General features: G+C 43.0%; 2 protein-coding genes across 4 annotated transcripts in view; one reads left to right on the forward strand and one right to left on the reverse strand.

Moving 5' to 3' along the window:
- Positions 1-559: 559 nt before the first annotated feature.
- LOC147254488 (general transcription factor II-I repeat domain-containing protein 2A-like) lies at positions 560-1,423 on the reverse strand. The gene has a single exon (XM_086216018.1). The coding sequence runs from the start codon at positions 1,421-1,423 to the stop codon at positions 560-562; it is 864 nt and encodes a 287-aa protein (XP_086072144.1).
- Positions 1,424-5,737: 4,314 nt separating this feature from the next.
- The window catches only part of LOC147254489 (kinase suppressor of Ras 1-like), a 116,582-nt gene continuing 104,342 nt past the window's right edge, over positions 5,738-17,977 (forward strand). Inside the window, exons 1-4 of one of the 3 annotated variants that reach the window (XM_086216136.1) lie at positions 5,738-5,876; positions 6,314-6,372; positions 12,322-12,469; positions 12,775-13,132. In XM_086216136.1, the coding sequence (XP_086072262.1) occupies positions 12,352-12,469; positions 12,775-13,132 (476 nt within the window). In that variant the 5' untranslated portion in view covers positions 5,738-5,876; positions 6,314-6,372; positions 12,322-12,351. The remainder of the gene's footprint in view (positions 5,877-6,313; positions 6,373-12,321; positions 12,470-12,774; positions 13,133-17,977) is intronic. The other 2 variants (XM_086216138.1, XM_086216135.1) reach the window with 2 other exon arrangements.

A 17,977-nucleotide genomic window follows, 5' to 3' on the forward strand; every position in this document is an offset into this window, starting at 1 on the left:
CTTCCTCTTAGATTTAGGTCAGGGATGTCAGCATATGATATATAGGACTTGATGAGACGAATAATTAGGGCCTGAGCCTTACTTCGGGGCAAAGACACTATTACAGGCGTGGCCAACCAGTCAGAGACTAAGAGCCAAATTTTTTACAGTTTTACTGCAAACAGCCACATCATACACATGGGCACACTTGAACATCACCCCATCCCTTCCTCACTCACACACACACACACACACACACACACACACACACACACACACACACACACACACACGCACACACACAGACCTCTGTTTAGCAAGATTTATTGTAAATGTCACACATCAACATGATAATGACAGAAATTGACTCCTTCAGTACTAAGACCACAGGCCAGTCATTTTCAACAATGAACATTGTGTGCACACACACAAACTCTCAGTTCAACTAAGTCCACAAACAAAAATATAATAATTTACAATAATGTTTTTCTCTTACTATGCATGTTGCTCCGTGGGACTTCAGGCATTCCTTGTCTTGAACAATCCTCTTCAAATCTGGCTTGTATTCCGTTGTTGCCACTCAGAGCAATTCTTTCACATGGGTGTCAGTCAGAACAGATCGATGCTTTGATTTCACATGTTTCAGGGTAGAAAACACAGACTCGCAGACGTATGTTGACCGTATTGACAGTATCTTAAGCACAGCCCATTTGACATTGGGGTATTTTTCCATTGGCACACTTTTCCAGAACTCAATGGTCCCTTCCCTTAAAGCAGCTTTCAGTTGGTTCTCCTCACAAAGATCGATCATCTCCAACTCAGCCGCAGCCTCATCTGTGACTAGCGGGGCTGTCAAACAGTCCGTCTCCGCATTAAATGGGTCGACAAGGAACGTAATCTGTGGCCTTTTCAGTTGTAGATCAAGGAACTGGGTCACAAAGCTTTCATGCAGGTTTTCAACCAGTGTTGCATATCTGGCTGTTTGCTTATTCAGGGTAGAACTGGTGACTTGCCCGCTGGCTTTTAGCAGAGAGGGAAAATGTGTTAAATCTCCCTTTTGAAAATACGCCTTGAACAGCTTCAGTTTGTTGACAAACACAAACACACTTTGCTCCAGGTCAGGCAGCATTTTTAACTTACCCTGCAGGGTCAGGTTCAGTCTGTTCAAGTGACACAGCATGTCGACCAAAAAGGCCAGATCCATAATCCACTCGAGGTCCGACAGCTCGGGATAGTCCTTGTCCTTCTCTTCCATGAACAGTTTCACGGCATCCAAAAGTTCAAAGAAGTGAGAGTACCTTGCCTTTTGACAGCCACCCACAGTGCAGTGCAGCGGCAGGTCTCCTGGAAGCCCTTGGTCCAGCTCAGTGATGAGATTCCTGAATTGCCTGTGGTTAAGCGCATGTGTGCGGATGTAGTTGATGATTTCCATCACAGGCTTCATGACGTTGTCTAAATTCAATGATTTAGACATGAGTTGCTTGCCATTATGTTCAACAAAACATGCCATTTTGAGAGCGAACTTGACACAAATTGTTTACTTCTCAATTGATCTATTTTCATGACACACATGCGCGTTTGACGTTACTCGAACCGGCTTCCTGGTCAGCTTGCCACGTAGGGAATGAATGGCAGTGCCAGCGCTGAGCGTTTTTGACGCTTGTTATGTGAAAGCCCCTTAAACGCCGCGGTGGAGATACAAACACAACCGCTCCGTGGGTAAACGCCAGGCTATATTTACAAAGATGAACACTATCCATCAACCCCGTTCTCCTCACCGCCCCTCCTCTCCGCGCGGTGGCCAAAATAATCACCTGCCTCTCATTGAAAATGAATTGGGAGGGGCGGAAACCGCCTCCTGTCTGAAAGGCGCTGAAGAGCCGCATGAAACCAGCCAAAGAGCCGCATGAGGCCCGGGAGCCGGGGGTTGGCCAGGCCTGCCCAATTATGTTTTAGTTTTTTTTTGTTTGTTTGTTTGTTTTTTCACCTCTTTACAACATTCCTATGGGCCATGGCACCCCTTTTTTAGAAGCATAGGTGGCACTTTAGTGCACATTTTGGCACTTTGGAGGTAAATTTTACATTTTAACAAATTTTTTCACCCTTCACCTCAGGCTGCACTCTGATCGGCTTACTCACCTGAAGCGTCTCCTTGCTGTCCTCATAGAAAAGTTTTTATTTTTGATGTGTGTGCCAAATTTGGTGAGTTTTTGAGCATGTTTAGGGGTCCAATTGTGGTCTGTAGTGGTGGAATAGCAAGAAAAAAAGAAAAGAAAGAAACAGAACATATATGTCTTTGCCCCTTTGGGCTCAGGTTCTAATAAATCCCATTGATTTGCTAAAATCCATCCATCCAGGTTTCCATTGTATGTGGAAAAAAGTGTCCCCGACTTTGAGGCCTAATAAAATCCAAACCCTGTGAGTTATATAAAACTTTTAACAAATTTTGATCCTTAAAATGTCCTGAGACATGTATTAATTTTGGAAGCGATACCATTAACGTCCTAGGAGGAGATAGCATTTGTTCGGGGTGTGTAAATGTGCTCATTTTGACGTTTTTGTCCATTTTGCAGACTTCTGTAGGATTTAGGTTAGCAGTGTCACTGTATTATTTGTGTGTCTTGATGAGACTAATAAATCAGTGTTGGTCCCATGTGTGTCCAACATTCCTAGGGCATTTATGGGCAGAAACACATTTTCATCTGCCTAGGTGGCACTAGAGAGTTTTTTAAAATTTGTTTTTTTGATAATCGATTTGTCTGCCAGATCGGATGTGCATGCAAAATTTGGTGAGTTTTTGAGCGGGTCAATTTTAGCGTGAGTCTTTTGAGTGTGTCAAACAAACATAATAGGGTCTTCGACCCGGAGTCCCTCCGGGCTCAGGCCCTCATTAAAGCTGCAAGCAGTGTTGTTAGGGCCTGGAAATTTTTGTGCCCGCGGCCGGGTGGCAGGAGTTTTCCCAAATCCAACGGTGTATTTGGCAAATCCCTGGGCCTTGTAGTTTAGGTCTTTTACAAGGGTCTTCGCCCCGGAGTACCTCCGAGCTCAGGCCCTTGTAAAACTCCTCCTCTGCTCTCCACTCTGACACAGACAGAGCAGTGGGGGAGGGCTTCTTAAAGGGCCAGCTCTCAACTCTGCTCTCACTCTAGCACAGATCAAAGACAGAGCAGTGGGGAAGGGCTTCTTAAAGGGCCAGCTCTCAACTCTGCTCTCACTCTGCATCACACTGATTCTGCTGGCAGAGCACAGATAGGTAGACGGCACCAACAAAAGCCCCACCTGCTGGCCTGACTGTCGTACTGCATTCCACTCTGAGCGCACCCTTCATTCCTTCTCTATTATTAAGCACATTAACGCACCTGTAAAGGTGTGTTCACACGTGTCGCATTTGGTGTGAACACACTTTTAGTTATCAACAATGAATAAATGTTCGTGTTGCATAAGAAATGGGAGACTGTTGGTGGTGCAAACTTGGCTTGCAGGTCCACAAGTTTTTAGGGGATGAAGAAGAAGGAATTTAGAGGAATTTAGGTTGCGAAGTAGGTCCCTACTCGCGCCAGTTGTGGTTTTGGACAGCCTATGACCTACTCTGCGACCTACGATCCAACCTACTTGGCAATTCGGACGCAGTGTGAGGCTTCTATCTCCTCAACTACAAGTCCTGTTGGATTCGGGCCGACGTTTGCCACCTGGCTGCGGTTGTTAGGAGGCTCAGGCCCTAACAACGCTGCTTGCAGCTTTAATTTGGTCAGTTTTTAGTGTGAAAATCAGTCACAACTCCCCATATGTTGGTCAAAAGTAGAATTTAATATCTTATTTTTGCGGGGATTTTTGTCAGGGATTCAATGGTGTGTTTTTTACGGTGTGGGAGTTATAGTTTAGACATGGCAAGCCTGTGTTTGAGAGTCTGTACCATGAGAGGAGACAGCCTCCCCACTGGTTTCCATCGTATGTGGAAAAAAGTGTCCCCAACTTTGAGGCCTTATAAAATCCAAACCAAGTGAGTTATATAAAAACTTTTAATAACTTTTGATGCGTAATGTGTCCTGAGTCATGTCTTAAATTTTGAAAGCAATACCATTAATGCCCTAGGAGGAGATAGCATTTGTTCGGTGTGTGCAAATGTCCTGATTTTGACAGATTTGTCCATTTTGTGGACTTTTGTTGGTTTTAGGTTAGGGGTGTCAGTGTATGATTTGTGCATCTTGATGAGACAAATAAATTGGTGTTGGTCCCATGTGTGTATGACATTCCTAGGGGCATTTAAGGGCAGAAACATGTTTTTGTCTCCCTATGTGGCTTAGTTTAAAAAAAAAAATTGGATTATAGATTTCTCCGCCAGACCGGATGTGTGTGCAAAATTTGGTGAGTTTTCAAGTGTGTTTAAGGGGTAAATTTTAGTGTTAGTGTTTTGGGTGTGTCAAGCAAACTTAATAGGTTCTTCGCCCTGAATTTCCATAGGGTCTTACTCTGAAGTTCCTTCGTGCTCAGGCCCTAACAAAGTGCGTGCAGAGCTGAGAGCTGCGCCTGTAAGAGCCCCTCCCCCACTGCTCTCTGCCACCTATGTCAGAGTGGAGAGGAGGAGGAGTTTTTGACAGGTTTTTTTTATGGAAAAGGCTCCTAAGTGGGCAGATTTGGGTCAAAAGTGGAATGTAATACCATATTTTTGTCAGGAATTCCGTGGTGTGTTTTTTGAATGTGTGGGAGTTTTAGTTTAGATGTGAGAACTGTGTGTTTGAGAGTATGTAGTTGAGAGGAGACATATTCCCCATTGGTTTTCATGATGGGTGAAAAATGTCTCCCCAACTTTGAGGGCTTATAAAATCCAAACCGTTTGGGTTCACAAATTTGGTGAGTTTTTGAGTGTGTTTAAGGGGTCAAATAAATGTTCAAAGTGGCAGAATACTACAGCAAACACAATAGGGTCTTCACCCCGATGTACCTTCGGGCTCAGGCCCTAAAAAGAAAAGCAACAGATACAGTAGGGTCTTTGCTTCCTTTGGGGCTCAGGCCCTATTAAAGTCAACCATTAGGTTTACAGAAAGTCTTGATCACATTCAGGGAAGTATTTTTTTGCTTTAAACTGAGATCATTATACTGAACCTCCTAGCAGCAATAATCAAATCATAATCAGCAGGTGCCTGTAGATTCTTTCTGCTGTTTCATACCAGCTTTTGCTCGAAACATCTATTTCCTGTCAAACACCAAAAGACAGCTGCCCCTCTCTTCCCTCCTCCTCTCATGATTATCTAGAATATAACATGCCTCAGACACTGCAGGGGAACAGTAGAGTGAGAAAGAAAGCATGTGGAGGGAGTGGAGGATTTCTTGAGAGATAGGGTGGGGCCCAACACTGATTAGAACTGAACAAGTTCAAGAGAAGTTACAACAGCTTTTTCTAATTGTATTGTGACAGTACCACTTGAATAGACAAAGTGGGACAAAATGTCCTTGGGATTATGAAACTGTGGTAATTGTAAAGTTGGTTGACAATCTTAGTTTTCAGAATGATCGTAAAAGAACTATGAATGGTGGAATCACTGGAGATGAGTTGTCCCAGCTCAAGAAAGATGAAATACCAAGTGAAAAAAACATGAAACCCCTTCATGAGAATTAGGTGACCCTCAGTTGTTTGCCAGTCCACTGTGTGATAACTTGTGTTGGCATGTCAGGAAAATAGAGTGAGGAACTGGCAATCTAAAAAATCTTGCTGAGAGAGGGAGGGGGAGAAGTTTCAGGGAGGAGAAAATCAGGGAGTGTGATAACAGTGCTGGGAAGATTTGCTGACTCTCTGTCGGTGTGTTTCCAAGCAGCTTGCTGCATTCACAGAGGAAACTGTATCAACACCTGGATTATGAAAGCAGGAACGTCTGTACTTACAAGATCCTGTTGACATGGTAATTTACAGTAGCAACTTTCAACTGCATGTTTACCTTTCTCTATGTCACTTGTATTGTAAAGTGTGTGTTGTTACTGTTTATTCAGCTGCTGCACTCTTGTGTATCAGAATTGGCAGAGACAAGGAGTATCGGGCAATGTAGTGTTTGCTTGCAAGGTGGAGGCATAAACCAATTCACATATCTGTTAGTATGGACTCTAACCCTCCCATCCAGTCGATCAGCTTTACCATGTACCAAGACCTTTGTGCATGTGTGTCTGTGCGTGTGTTTGTGTATGTAAGATATAGAAAGAAAATACATTTCACATTTTCATACAGAACTCCCTTTCATATCCTTTGAGGGTCTAAAAGAAAAGCTGTCTCATTTGACTCTCCCATTTTTAGTTGGTGTCCCGTCTGTCAAAATACCTCCCTTTTTGCTTCCTTTCTTTTCAGACTTTCAGCAGCTGTAAACAACGTCAGCCGAGACATGCCCAGGCACTGCCCAGGTTTTGGTATGCCTCGGCTTTTTACAGTTTTTAAGCATTTCATGTAGATGGTAACTTACCTCACTCAACAGTCTGATCCGACCCTTTTTAGCCCTGAACTCTTTCGACCCTCTGGAATATCAAGTTTGCTCATGTCTGCAGGCTGACAAATCTAACTTATTGCTGATTTGATGAAAAATTCTAGGTGATTTTGTGTGTGGATGAAGCTGTACATTTTTAAATGTATGTGTGTGTTTACTTTGATCAATTAATTGAAATATGATGGTTACAGAATAACTTTGCACTGCAGCAAATAGTTGAGCTCAGGGCCGTCTCTAGTTTCATAGGGACCCTAGGCAAGATGCTGTTTGGGGGCCTCTAGTTTGTCAAACTGTGATGAAGACCTTCCTATCCCTTTAGATAGTCTACTATGCCACAATGTATCACACTTCATGAGCTAAACAGGCTACAGGTCAAATTAAACATCTTAAGTTGAGCCACTCAGGCAAGGTAAACTGACTTAGAAAAAAACTCTATAATACAAGGAAAGTAATCATCTATATGTCAATAAATAGAACAGATTGAGTATTTATAAAGAATGTTTAATTTAAATAAGAAAATCCAACAAACCAACAAGTGCAACAATAATAACCAACCAACACTTGAATAATACTTAAATAGTCTCACACTATCAGCATAACACCTAATAATAACACACATTATTTACCGTGACAGTCACAGTGTATTGTCCTCAAAATGTCTGCTCCCTGGCTTTTTTGTGTGCAAAGTCATTAACGATGTCCTCATATGACAGCTGCTTGCCTGTCTCATGGTTGATGCTTATTATTACAAGACCAGTGAGGCGATCTTGTCCCATGGATGATCTTAGGTAGGTCTTGATGAGCTTCAGCTTTGAGAAACTCCTCTCAGCTGAGGCCACAGTCACATGCAGAGTGCAAGTTATTCTTAGGGCAAACCACAGATTGGTACACAGTTCCTCCAAATGCTTTTTGTGGATGAAAGTGAAGAGCTCAATAGCAGTCATGTCATCAGGCAAGCTTGGCAAGTTTTTGACCTCCACAGCCAGCTCCTTTCCATCAATGTCACTTTCATCTCCATCCAGGATGTTTGAGAGATCCCTTTGGCTCAGTGTAGTGGAGCTCCTAAAATTTTAGAATTGCTCCTGCAAAGAAAAAGCTCATTAGATCATCAAGCAGAATAGATCATGAGTGCATTTTCCTATTTTTTTATTACAGTGATGTTGCAGTAATACAGGAAAATTAAAATTAATTTGTTTTTATATTAAACATTGTGATTGCAGTGTCCCCCATGGCTGCCATGATGGGCCTGTCTAACTTAGCAGGACATAGCCAACTTTCTTAAAACAAACAAAAAAAGCTGAGTTCATGAAGAACAAATTTTAGCCAGCCAGCTAACATTTATCCAACGTTAGCTATCTGGCAAGCAACACAATTAAACAAACATGGGGAGAAAAAAAAGGCATTTCACCTCAACCTCAACCTCAACCTCAAATAACTTACCTTTATCCTTTGCCCATTTTTCTTCATCAGTTTTCTTTTTCTTCCGTTTTTCCGCAAGGCTGGAATTAAGTCCTTTTTGATGCCATTAGGCCTATGGTGTTTTTTTTTATCCTCTTGCTTACAAATGATATGGTAGGTGTTAATCATTTCTGTCATTACCTGCTGGCGTCGCCGGTGATGTAGCGATCGAATGAAACTTTGAAGCAGACTTGTCCATGTCTCTCCATTTTGTCTTACCCAGCACTTGCTAAGCAATTGCCCTTTGACTTAAGTGGAAACCGCAGTCTTTCTGAGCTTTGTGATTGATTTGAAGAAACAACCTATATACCCCTTGAATCAGATGGGCACTGCAAACACCTTTGTTTTTTGACACGCCAGCATCTATCATTCTACATAAAAGGTAAGAAATTCATCATTTTAAAATCTAAAACCATGCTTTATCTAAAAGGGGAAAAAAACACCAAATGGTATTTTATTTTTTTCAATTAATAGAATTTTATTAATTTAAAAAGTCAAGTCAGTTTTAGGGCTGCACGGTGGTGCAGTGGTTAGCACTGTGGCCTCACAGCAATGAGGTTCCGGGTTCAAGTCCCGGCTCGGGCACGGGATCTGTCTGTGTGGAGTTTGCATGTTTTCCCTGTGCCTGCATGGGTTCTCTCCAGGTACTCCGGCTTCCTCCCACCATCCAAAGACATGCAATTTGGGGACTAGGCTGATTGAATTCTCTAAATTGACCGTAGGTATGAATGTGAATGGTTGTTTGTCTCTGTATGTTGGCCCTGCGATGGACTGGTGACCTGTCCAGGGTGTACCCTGCCTCCCGCCTGTTGATGCTGTGATAGGCTCCAGCGACCCTTACAAGTAAGGAATAAACGGATGATGACGATGGAAGTCAATTTTATTTGTATAGCTCCAAATCACAAGATATGTTTCTTCATGACACTACACAAACTGAGTAGGTCAAGCGCCACTCCTGTTGTTAATTTACAGCCAGCAATTCTCCAATAGCAAGCACATCTTTCAACTGTTTTGTCAGAGTTTAATCTGATTGACTCAAAAGTATTGGAAGACACTGTCCGTCATTTAAGATCAACAACATGCACTCTGGACGTAATGCCATCTGACTTTCTAAAAACTGTTCTACCCTCAGTAGAAGCTGATTTACTGCAAATAGGAAACATTTCACTGTCATCAGGTATCTTTCCAGAGATGCTAAAAAAAGCTGCCGTTAAACCGCTTCTAAAAAAGAGAAACCAAGATGCCTTAATTCTGAATAATTACAGACCAGTCTCAAACCTCCCTTTTCTAGCTAAGATCATTGAGAAAGTTGTATTTAATCAGCTTAATGACTTTCTGGGCAGGGTGGGCATTCTGGACAAATTTCAATCAGGTTTCCGACCTCACCACAGCACTGAAACGGCCCTGGTTAAGGTGTTAAATGACATAAGACTGAATATAGACTCTGGCCGTGTATCTATTTTGGTTTTATTAGATCTTAGTGCTGCATTTCACACTGTTGATCATGGAATCTTGCTGCACAGGTTAAAAACCTGGGTTGGACTCTCAGATCCTCAAGTGGTTCAGATCTTACTTAGAAGACAGGATGTGTCTTGTTACAACTGGCATCTATGAATCTGAAGAACTGACAATGACTAGTGGTGTCCCCCAGGGGTCCATATTAGGCCCCCTGCTGTTCAATTTGTACATGTTGCCTTTGAGTCAGATTATAAAACATACCACAGCTATGCTGATGACACACAGCTTTATGTATCTTTGTCGCCAGGGGAATTAAGTTCAGTTGAGTCACGATGTAAGTGTTTGAAGCAAATAAAAAATTGGATGAGCCACAATTTCCTTCGACTAAACCAGGACAAAACAGAGAATATTCTTTTCGGCATTAAGCAGCTACAACTGATCCAAAATGCTGCTGCTAGGATTCTAACTCGTACCAAAAGAACAGAACACATCACACCAATTTTGAAGACTTTGCACTGGCTTCCAGTGAGCCAGAGAATAGACTTCAAAGCATTACTGTTATTAAACCAATAACTGTGGTGTCATCTGCAAATTTTATAATGCTGTTGTTCTTTAATTTGGCGACACAGTCAAATATGAACACGCTATATAATAGAGGACTAAGGCAGCAGCCCTGAGGGGCCCCGGTTCTAGTAAGAATGGTGGAAGAACATCTATCCCCAATACGCACACACTGTGGCCTGCCAGTCAGAAAATCAAGCAACCAGTTACAGATGGAGCTGCTTAAACCAAGACCAGTTTAGATGGTAAAATGGTGTTGAATGCGGAGTTGTAGTCAATGAACAGTAATCTGGCATAGGTATTTTTGTTTTCAAGATGTACCAGGACAGTGTGAAGAGCAAGAGAGATACTTGCATCAACAGATCTATTTGAACAGTAGGCAAACTGTAATGGATCAATACTGGCAGGAATGATGCTTTTGATATGCATTATAACTAGTTTTTCCAGGCACTTCATGATGACAGACGTCAAAGCAACAGGTCTATACTCGTTTAGACAGGAGATAGGTGTTTTCTTGGCAATGGGCACAATTATGTTTTTATTTAAACTCAATGGAACCACACTCATTGACAGTGACAAATTGAAAATGTCCATAAAAACGCAGGACAGCTGGTTATAGCATGTCTTAAGGACACACGAGGCTATGCCATTTGGGCCAGCAGCTTTGTGAGCATTTACATTTTTGAACACTTTACTCACATTGTCCTCGGTCACCTGCAAGTCCACCGTATTGGTTGGGCTCTGCACTGATGTAATCGTGTCCGGGTTGTGAGCCTCGAAGAGGGAAAAAAAGTTATTCAGCTCGTCTGGTAGAGTGGCAGAGTCCCTGAAAATGGTCCAGTCTGTCGAGTCAAGGCAGCCCTGGAGTTTGGTTTCGTTTTCGGTGGACCAGCACGGCACCGATCTCACTGTGGGTTTCTCGCGCTTAACTTTCTGCTTGAAAGCAGGGAGCAGAAGCACGGACAGGAGGCCAGATTTCCCAAAGTGAGAGCACTGGAGAGCTCTGTATGCAGCCTTGGCATTGGAGTAACAATGATCAAGCGTATTCTTGCCTTTTGTTGGGCATTTAATGTGTTGGTAGTATTTTGGAAGCACAGTTTTCATGTTACAATGGTTAAAGTCCCCCGCCATGATAGATATAGCCTCTGGGTGCAAAGACTCCTGCTTGCTAATAGCACTCTACAGCTCATCCAGCGCCTTGGCTGCGTTAGCTTTTGGGTGGATGTAAACGGCCATTAGCAGCACATAGGGGAACTCCCTGGGGAGATAGAATGGTCTGCATTTTAGCGTAAGATGTTCCAACACAGTCGAGCAGTTCTGAGATACAATAACCAGGTCAGTGGACCAAGTGTCGTTAATAAAGAAGCAGACACCACTTCCTTTAGTCTTGCCAGTTGCCGCCCTGGAGCGGTCAGTGCGAAACACAGAGAACCCTTCTAGTTGTACAGCCCTGTCGGGCGTAGAAGGGCTCAGTGACGTCTCTGTGAAGCAAAACACACAACAGTTCCTCATGTCCCGTTGTGAACACACACGCCCCCCCCCCCGCTTCCCCCATCTAAGTCTGCCGCTAGTCCTGCCACCACTACTCAATGATGGCGGAGGCCCGGTGTTGTAGAGCTCTGTAGGTAAGTCTCAAGGCTTCCAAGCGCTAGGAACATTCAATCTTTTGTGCAGTAAAGTCTGGCACTCAGAAGCAATCGTGCAAGACACAGTTTGTGTGATGACAGAGACACACAACACAAAAACGAACAGTAAGGCAAGAGCAGCTCTCAGCGTGTCGCCGTAGTACGGCGCCACCCCTACTGCCAACCCTACACCAGGGAAAATATCTGACCTGTAATGACATACGTGCGGAGGCATAGTTTGATCTGCCGCACCAGTAGTTATTTACCATGTTGCATGGCTAGGGAAAATTTTGAATGAAGTCCTGTATCCTGACTTAGCACATTGGCAAGATAGTTTGTACGAATAATTGTACAAAGGATACTGTATGTACTTTTTAGTTGTACTGTGAATCTTGTTTTTATTTTATTACTGTATACAAGTGCTAAAAAGGATGTTTTTGTTTTTACAAAAGGCAATTTGCCTATTTTGATAGTAAAGAGAATTTCTACAGCTTTATGTTCTGATCATTGTTTTCTCCTTTGTTCTGTTTTTGTGTGTAATGACTTATGGGTGTTTTTCATTGTGATTGACTTGGTGTCTGATCAGATAACATTGCTTGGTTTTGAGTACAGTTCAAACTGATTTGAGGCATAGTTTTTAGCAGGAAGAGTCATGTTGCCTTGAGAGAAAAGGGTGGAAGGTTCAATGAAATGTATCTTGGCAACTGAGATAACAGTAAAGTGGCTGACAGACATCTGAGATGGAATTGCCCCCCCCCCCCCTTTCCCTGCAGGCTGCAGCAGGGAGGGTCTCACCAGAGGGGATGCTACAAAAACAAAGCACTGAGCAGCAGGACACCATGAAACGCCTGGGATCCAACTTAGAGGACCGTTCGCATCTCACTGCTCCCCTCTCCTGTCTGAAGAGAGCTACAGAAATATGTAAACAAGGGATCAATTTTTTTGGAGGGGGGGGGGCGGGGTGTCATTCTAGAAATCTGTCATAGATAATTATTGAGAACAGATCATATTAGAGTTGGTTTATTCACGATATTTGTATTGCAGTTGTCTTGTTCCATTCCACTTAAAATCCCATTTATATTAATTAGGTTGAACTGATTCTGACTGTATGTTTTACTCTGGCCACTTTTCTGTGCTGCATCACACTGAGCTTTGACATTAGCTAAATGGATCAGTCAACATTTGTGTATGCTACTTACTTATTTTTCTCCTTAATTCTTTGGCAGTAGGAGCAAATGTAACAACCAACACAGGCCCCTGCAGCTCTGAGTCCCAACACAACACTGATGCCTTCACGCCTGTCAGTCCTCCTACCTCCCTCCAACGCACCAGCAGCCATGGTCGATCTATCTCCATTTCAGATGACCACAGACCTTACATACCAGTGGAGGAAATGACTGACACCTTCTCAGTAGAGCTGAGCACTCTCTCATTGATCCGAACATCCAGGACATGTGCTGCCAAGCCAAGCCAAACAGCCACAGCGCCCTCTCGCAAACTGCTACAGCTCCTCCCCAACATCAACCTTACACGAAGCAAGAGACATGACCTAGCCAACCGCAGTGAGGAGCCTGATACCCACAGGTGGGTTTTAGGATTAGTACTGAAGTCACATCTGTAGATCATGTTGTTTTTAAACAAGGCCCTGGCATTTCAAATGAACCTTTCAGCTTAGACAGAGCCAAGCTTGCTTTTTCACTTTACACACAATAGGGCTCCAAATTAAATTTGTGAAGCACTTGTCTTTTAACAGGCAAAAATGTCAATTTATTCATTTTGTTAATGAATGCAAATTCCATAAACAAATGAATGCACTGAATTGTCTGATAATATAATCCAAATAATGGAGTTTATGAACCAGCAGGCCATTTTCACAGTATTGCTGTGTTGTCCCTATTTTAAATTTAAGTAAGTTGTTCTGTCCTCCATAAGGATCGCATCTGTGGTGAAAAAAGTTACATTTGAAAAGAAATTATATGACATTACCAGCACAATATATGAAGAACAGTTAGGATAAATTTAACTTGCCAAATAGTTTGGATTTCTTTAATTATATCCTTGATTAACCCACTCATAAGTGTGGTTTGTTTCACTCAATAATAAATCTGCAAATATAGTGTGAAATGATAGAACTAAAAGGCCACCGCTGTGTGCCTGAGTTAGCCTATGTGACAGATGTGATGTCAGCAGACTGCGCCCATTAGTTTGAATCATTGTTTATATTCTTAATGCTGATTATTAGATCTATACTGGTTACAAATTTACTTTGTAGGTTGCATAAACATCCAGAAATTAAATTAATTTGTTGATTGTCTTATTCATCAAAGTATTAAAAATATGTTTGTTTTTTTTCCTTGGAGCGAGTGATAACTTCCGGATTGTCTCACAGAAGAACGGGGTCGCAAATTCCACGGAAGCTCATATATGTAATTCCTGGGGCACTAAAATCCATTTCATATTATTTTTATTGAACAGCTATAGTCAACAATCACAAAAACAACAACAAACAAGTGTAGCTATTTTATATTTTGATGGGGCAATATGTTTTATATTATTTCACTGACAGAACAGGTCCTTTGTATGCTTTTAATAAGGCTAAAACATTAATACATAATACCCTTGTGTCTTATAACTCCACTGATATCTCACATTTTGTGCATCACGACTGCTTTTTAAAAGTCTGCCTGTCGCGACGAAAGGGAATCCCGAGTGACGCAACTCCACACTTTTTTTTTTTTACATTTCATTCATAAAAACAAGCGTTTTGTTAACAGGAAGTGCGTCACTTGCCTTCGTTTCCTTGGACTTTCTTTTTATTGACAAACTACAGTTATAGCACAGCAGGTGCTGAGATAGTGGCAAAATCATTACTCAATATTTAGAGAGAGATTATTTTTTACTTTTATTCATCTATGCGTGCAGACCGGAAGTCGTTTTCCAACGCGCACGCAGACCGGAAATCACATATTTCGCCAAATTTTCACTGACCTCCTGACTCCGTTATCAGGTATGAAAAATAACCTCCATTTCATTTCCTACTTTATAAATGTCATAAATGCTCCCCACTGTCATTGCTTTATTAGACAGAGATTGATATAAATCAAATGTTTGTTGAATCAAAATGGAATGCTTGCTAGCTAAGCTACCTATACGTCCCGTTGGTTTAAAAAAAATGCATTATTGTTATGATCTCCTCGCAGACCTACAATACATACAATCACTGAACAGAGGTGGTGAAAAAAAGGCATATTTCGCAATAGAAATGTCATTAAAACACATTTTAATGTGGAAAGTATCTGGAAATATGACTTTTTATCACAGGGAATGACAACATGTGAATGATAAGGGGACAGTATTACAATCAGTGAATGACCCTCTTTGTCAGACAGTCACGGAAAGGGGGTACACTTCACGTTGGCTCTGGACGGCAGGGGGCAGTGACCAAACGTCAATATATGACGAATAGGGGTGAGACTGTGTTGAATAAACACATAGCTCAAACTTTTGTTTTTTTGGGCAAATGAGGCTGATTTGTGGACTTCATCATGTATTCTTCAAGGGGTTTGCAGCTTCCTGATTGGTGCTGATGATTTGGCCCAAATATGTATTTTAGTCTCACCTACCCTAAAACAATTTTATAAAAGGAGCTTAAGACTCTTGTTGTTGGTAAGTTAGAGCTGGTTAAAGTTTTAAAGTGCCGGTGCTGACAGAGTCAGCTACAACTGAAGATTACACCCTGGGGGAAGTGGCCGGGAATCTACCAGTTACGGGTGATCCTCCCACAGCTGGTGAATCAGCTATGTCATCAGGTGAAGAGGGTGAGTCAGAGGAGCGGCTGCCGACACCGCTGACGCTGCCTTGAAATGATCATCTCTCTTCTACCCTCAGCCGCTCTGGGTCCAAAAGGGGGGCCCAGTTAAAAGTGCGTCTAGCTTGCCTTCAACTCGAATCTCAGGAGAAGGTGAGAGATAAGGAGGCTGAGATGCACTACCAGCTGGAGGTTTAGAGGATGCAAGATGCAGATAAAGCTATACGGCTGCGTGAGCTGGAGCTGGAGTCAGCGGTTGACTCAGATGTCAGGTGCCACTTAGAGTTTATATAGGCCTTCCTCCACCATGTCTTCTGCGATTCTCTAAATTGACCGTAGGTATGAATGTGAGTGTGAATGGTTGTTTGTCTCTGTGTGTTGGCCCTGCGATGGACTGGCGACCTGTCCAGGTTGTACCCCGCCTCTCGCCCGTAGATGCTGGGATAGGCTCCAGCCCCCCCGCGACCCTTACTAGTAAGGAATAAGCTGAAAAAGACGATGGATGGATGGATGATCACTCTTGCTCAGGCCCGCAAAACAAATGACATTTCTCTCTCTGACAGTGTGCTGATGTCTGCCTTCTCAGGTGAGGTCCCGAATGAGACGGAGAACACCTCCGATTCTGTTAGTGTTAGTGCCGCTGAGCAGGTCCCCTCTGCCAGTCCAGTAATAACTTGAGGCAATATTAATAGAGACAGCTGTTGGATCAAACATACACTCTGAAAGTTTTTCTACCATTAGCCTTCATGAGCTTAGAACAATAATTTCCTCCTCTAAACCATCCGCCTGTCTTCTAGATTCCAATTAAGCTGCTTTAAAACTCTCAACCCCTTGTTAGCACCTCTCTCATAGATATGATATGAGTCGCTGTTGTCTGGTTACATCCCTCAGTCCTTTAAAGTAGCAGTAATCAAACACCTTCTCAAAAAAACAACCCTGGATCCAGAAGTTTTGGCCAACTAGTGACATACATCAAATCTTCCTTTTCTCTCCAAAATTCTGGAGAAAGCAGTTGCTAAACAACTCTGTGACTTTCTCCACAGCAACAGCTTATAAGAGGATTTCTGGTCAGGTTTCAGTGCTCATCATAGCAAAGAAACAGCACAGGTCAAAGTTACCAATGACCTCCTACTGGCATCATATGAGGGACTGGTCTCTGTGCTGGTCTTATTAGATCTTAGTGCAGCTTTTGATACCATTGATCACCATATCCTTCTATGGAGACTGGAACATGTCATTGGCATGAAAGGAACTGGACTAAATATGTTTAGGTCATATTAACTAGAGTTCGTAGAGGAGAGTCTCAATTTGTACTCACTAATGATAACCCTCTGAAACCACTGTAATCAGTTATGGTGTTCCACAAGGGTCTGTGCTTGGACCAGTCCTCTTCACCCTATACCTGTGTCCTCTAGGTCACCATCCATAGATCCATCCATCCATTTTCTTCCGCTTATCCTGTTAAGGGGCTGGAGCCTATCCCAGTGGCTTTCGGGCGAGAGGCGGGGTACACCCTGGACAGGTCGCCAGTCCATCACAGGGCCAACACATATAGACAGACAACCACTTACACTCACAGTCATACCTTTGGTCAATTTAGAGTATCCAATTAGCCTAGTCCCCAATTCAAGTCAAGTCAAGTCAAGAGTCAAGGTGTGATTTATTGTCACCAAGGGATAGAACCCAGGGCGAAATTCCATTACACACTCAATGCCTGAAACAGCTATCACAACCAGTCACAATTATTACAGATTGATCGTAATAATGGTACACTTCAGAATTAACAACAGCACATATGCATTTGTTGTGTATGTACGCTAAACTTGAACAGTCCTTTGTGCCAATGGAGGCAAGTGAGAGCGAGGCATCGCTCTCAGGCTGCAGCCAGGTCGGCGCTGCCACCCCAAAGGAGGTGGCGAGGGCAATGGCGGGGGTTGGGAACACACGGGGGAGGGGAGGATAGTACGTGACATTTGCATCACCAAGGCAGATGGAGTTCTCCTGGAGGATAAACAATGGGGAAGATGACCTTCAGTAGCCGATAAGGTTGCTGTGTTTGGGTTAAGTTAGAGGAGCACACATTCCAATCTGTCTTCTCTTTCAGTCCAATCCAAAATGTAAAATTATATTTTCTGGTCTTCAACATCCCTCTCTACGCACAGCGGCCAACTGATCCGAGATGGTTTCTATGTTGCGTTTCAGTTCATGAGACTGTTGTTGCACCGCTCTGCCAACCTCGTTAATTGCGTTGTAAATGACAGTCAGTTGTGGCGATCCAGATCTGGTGGCAGCCGTCGTCTTGCCAATTTTGCGGTATGTGAGGGCACCTCCAAGTCCGAGGAGGAGAAGCCCCACAACCATGAATCCAAATAAGAAGAGGTCCTTGATGTCCTCCACGGAGAGTGGCGTCAAGCATGCGACATGCCATCTCCCCCAGGAATTGAAGACGTAGCCTGCATGGTGGGTTCTGAGAGGGCAGGCAGGCTCCTCCGATCCTGATTTCCTTGTCGAAAATATGGTGTCAATAGCGTTGAGAGACCAGCTGATGAATTCCATGATAAGTTTTAGGTGGAGAGTTCCCAGCTGCGTTGGATAGAAGTTGAGACAAAGCATGGGACAGT

This window comes from Aulostomus chinensis, chromosome 10 (genome assembly GCF_037954235.1).
Source record: "Aulostomus chinensis isolate RoL2024-O1b breed Wild chromosome 10, RoL_Achi_v1.0, whole genome shotgun sequence".
NCBI classification, from domain to species: Eukaryota; Metazoa; Chordata; class Actinopteri; order Syngnathiformes; family Aulostomidae; genus Aulostomus; species Aulostomus chinensis.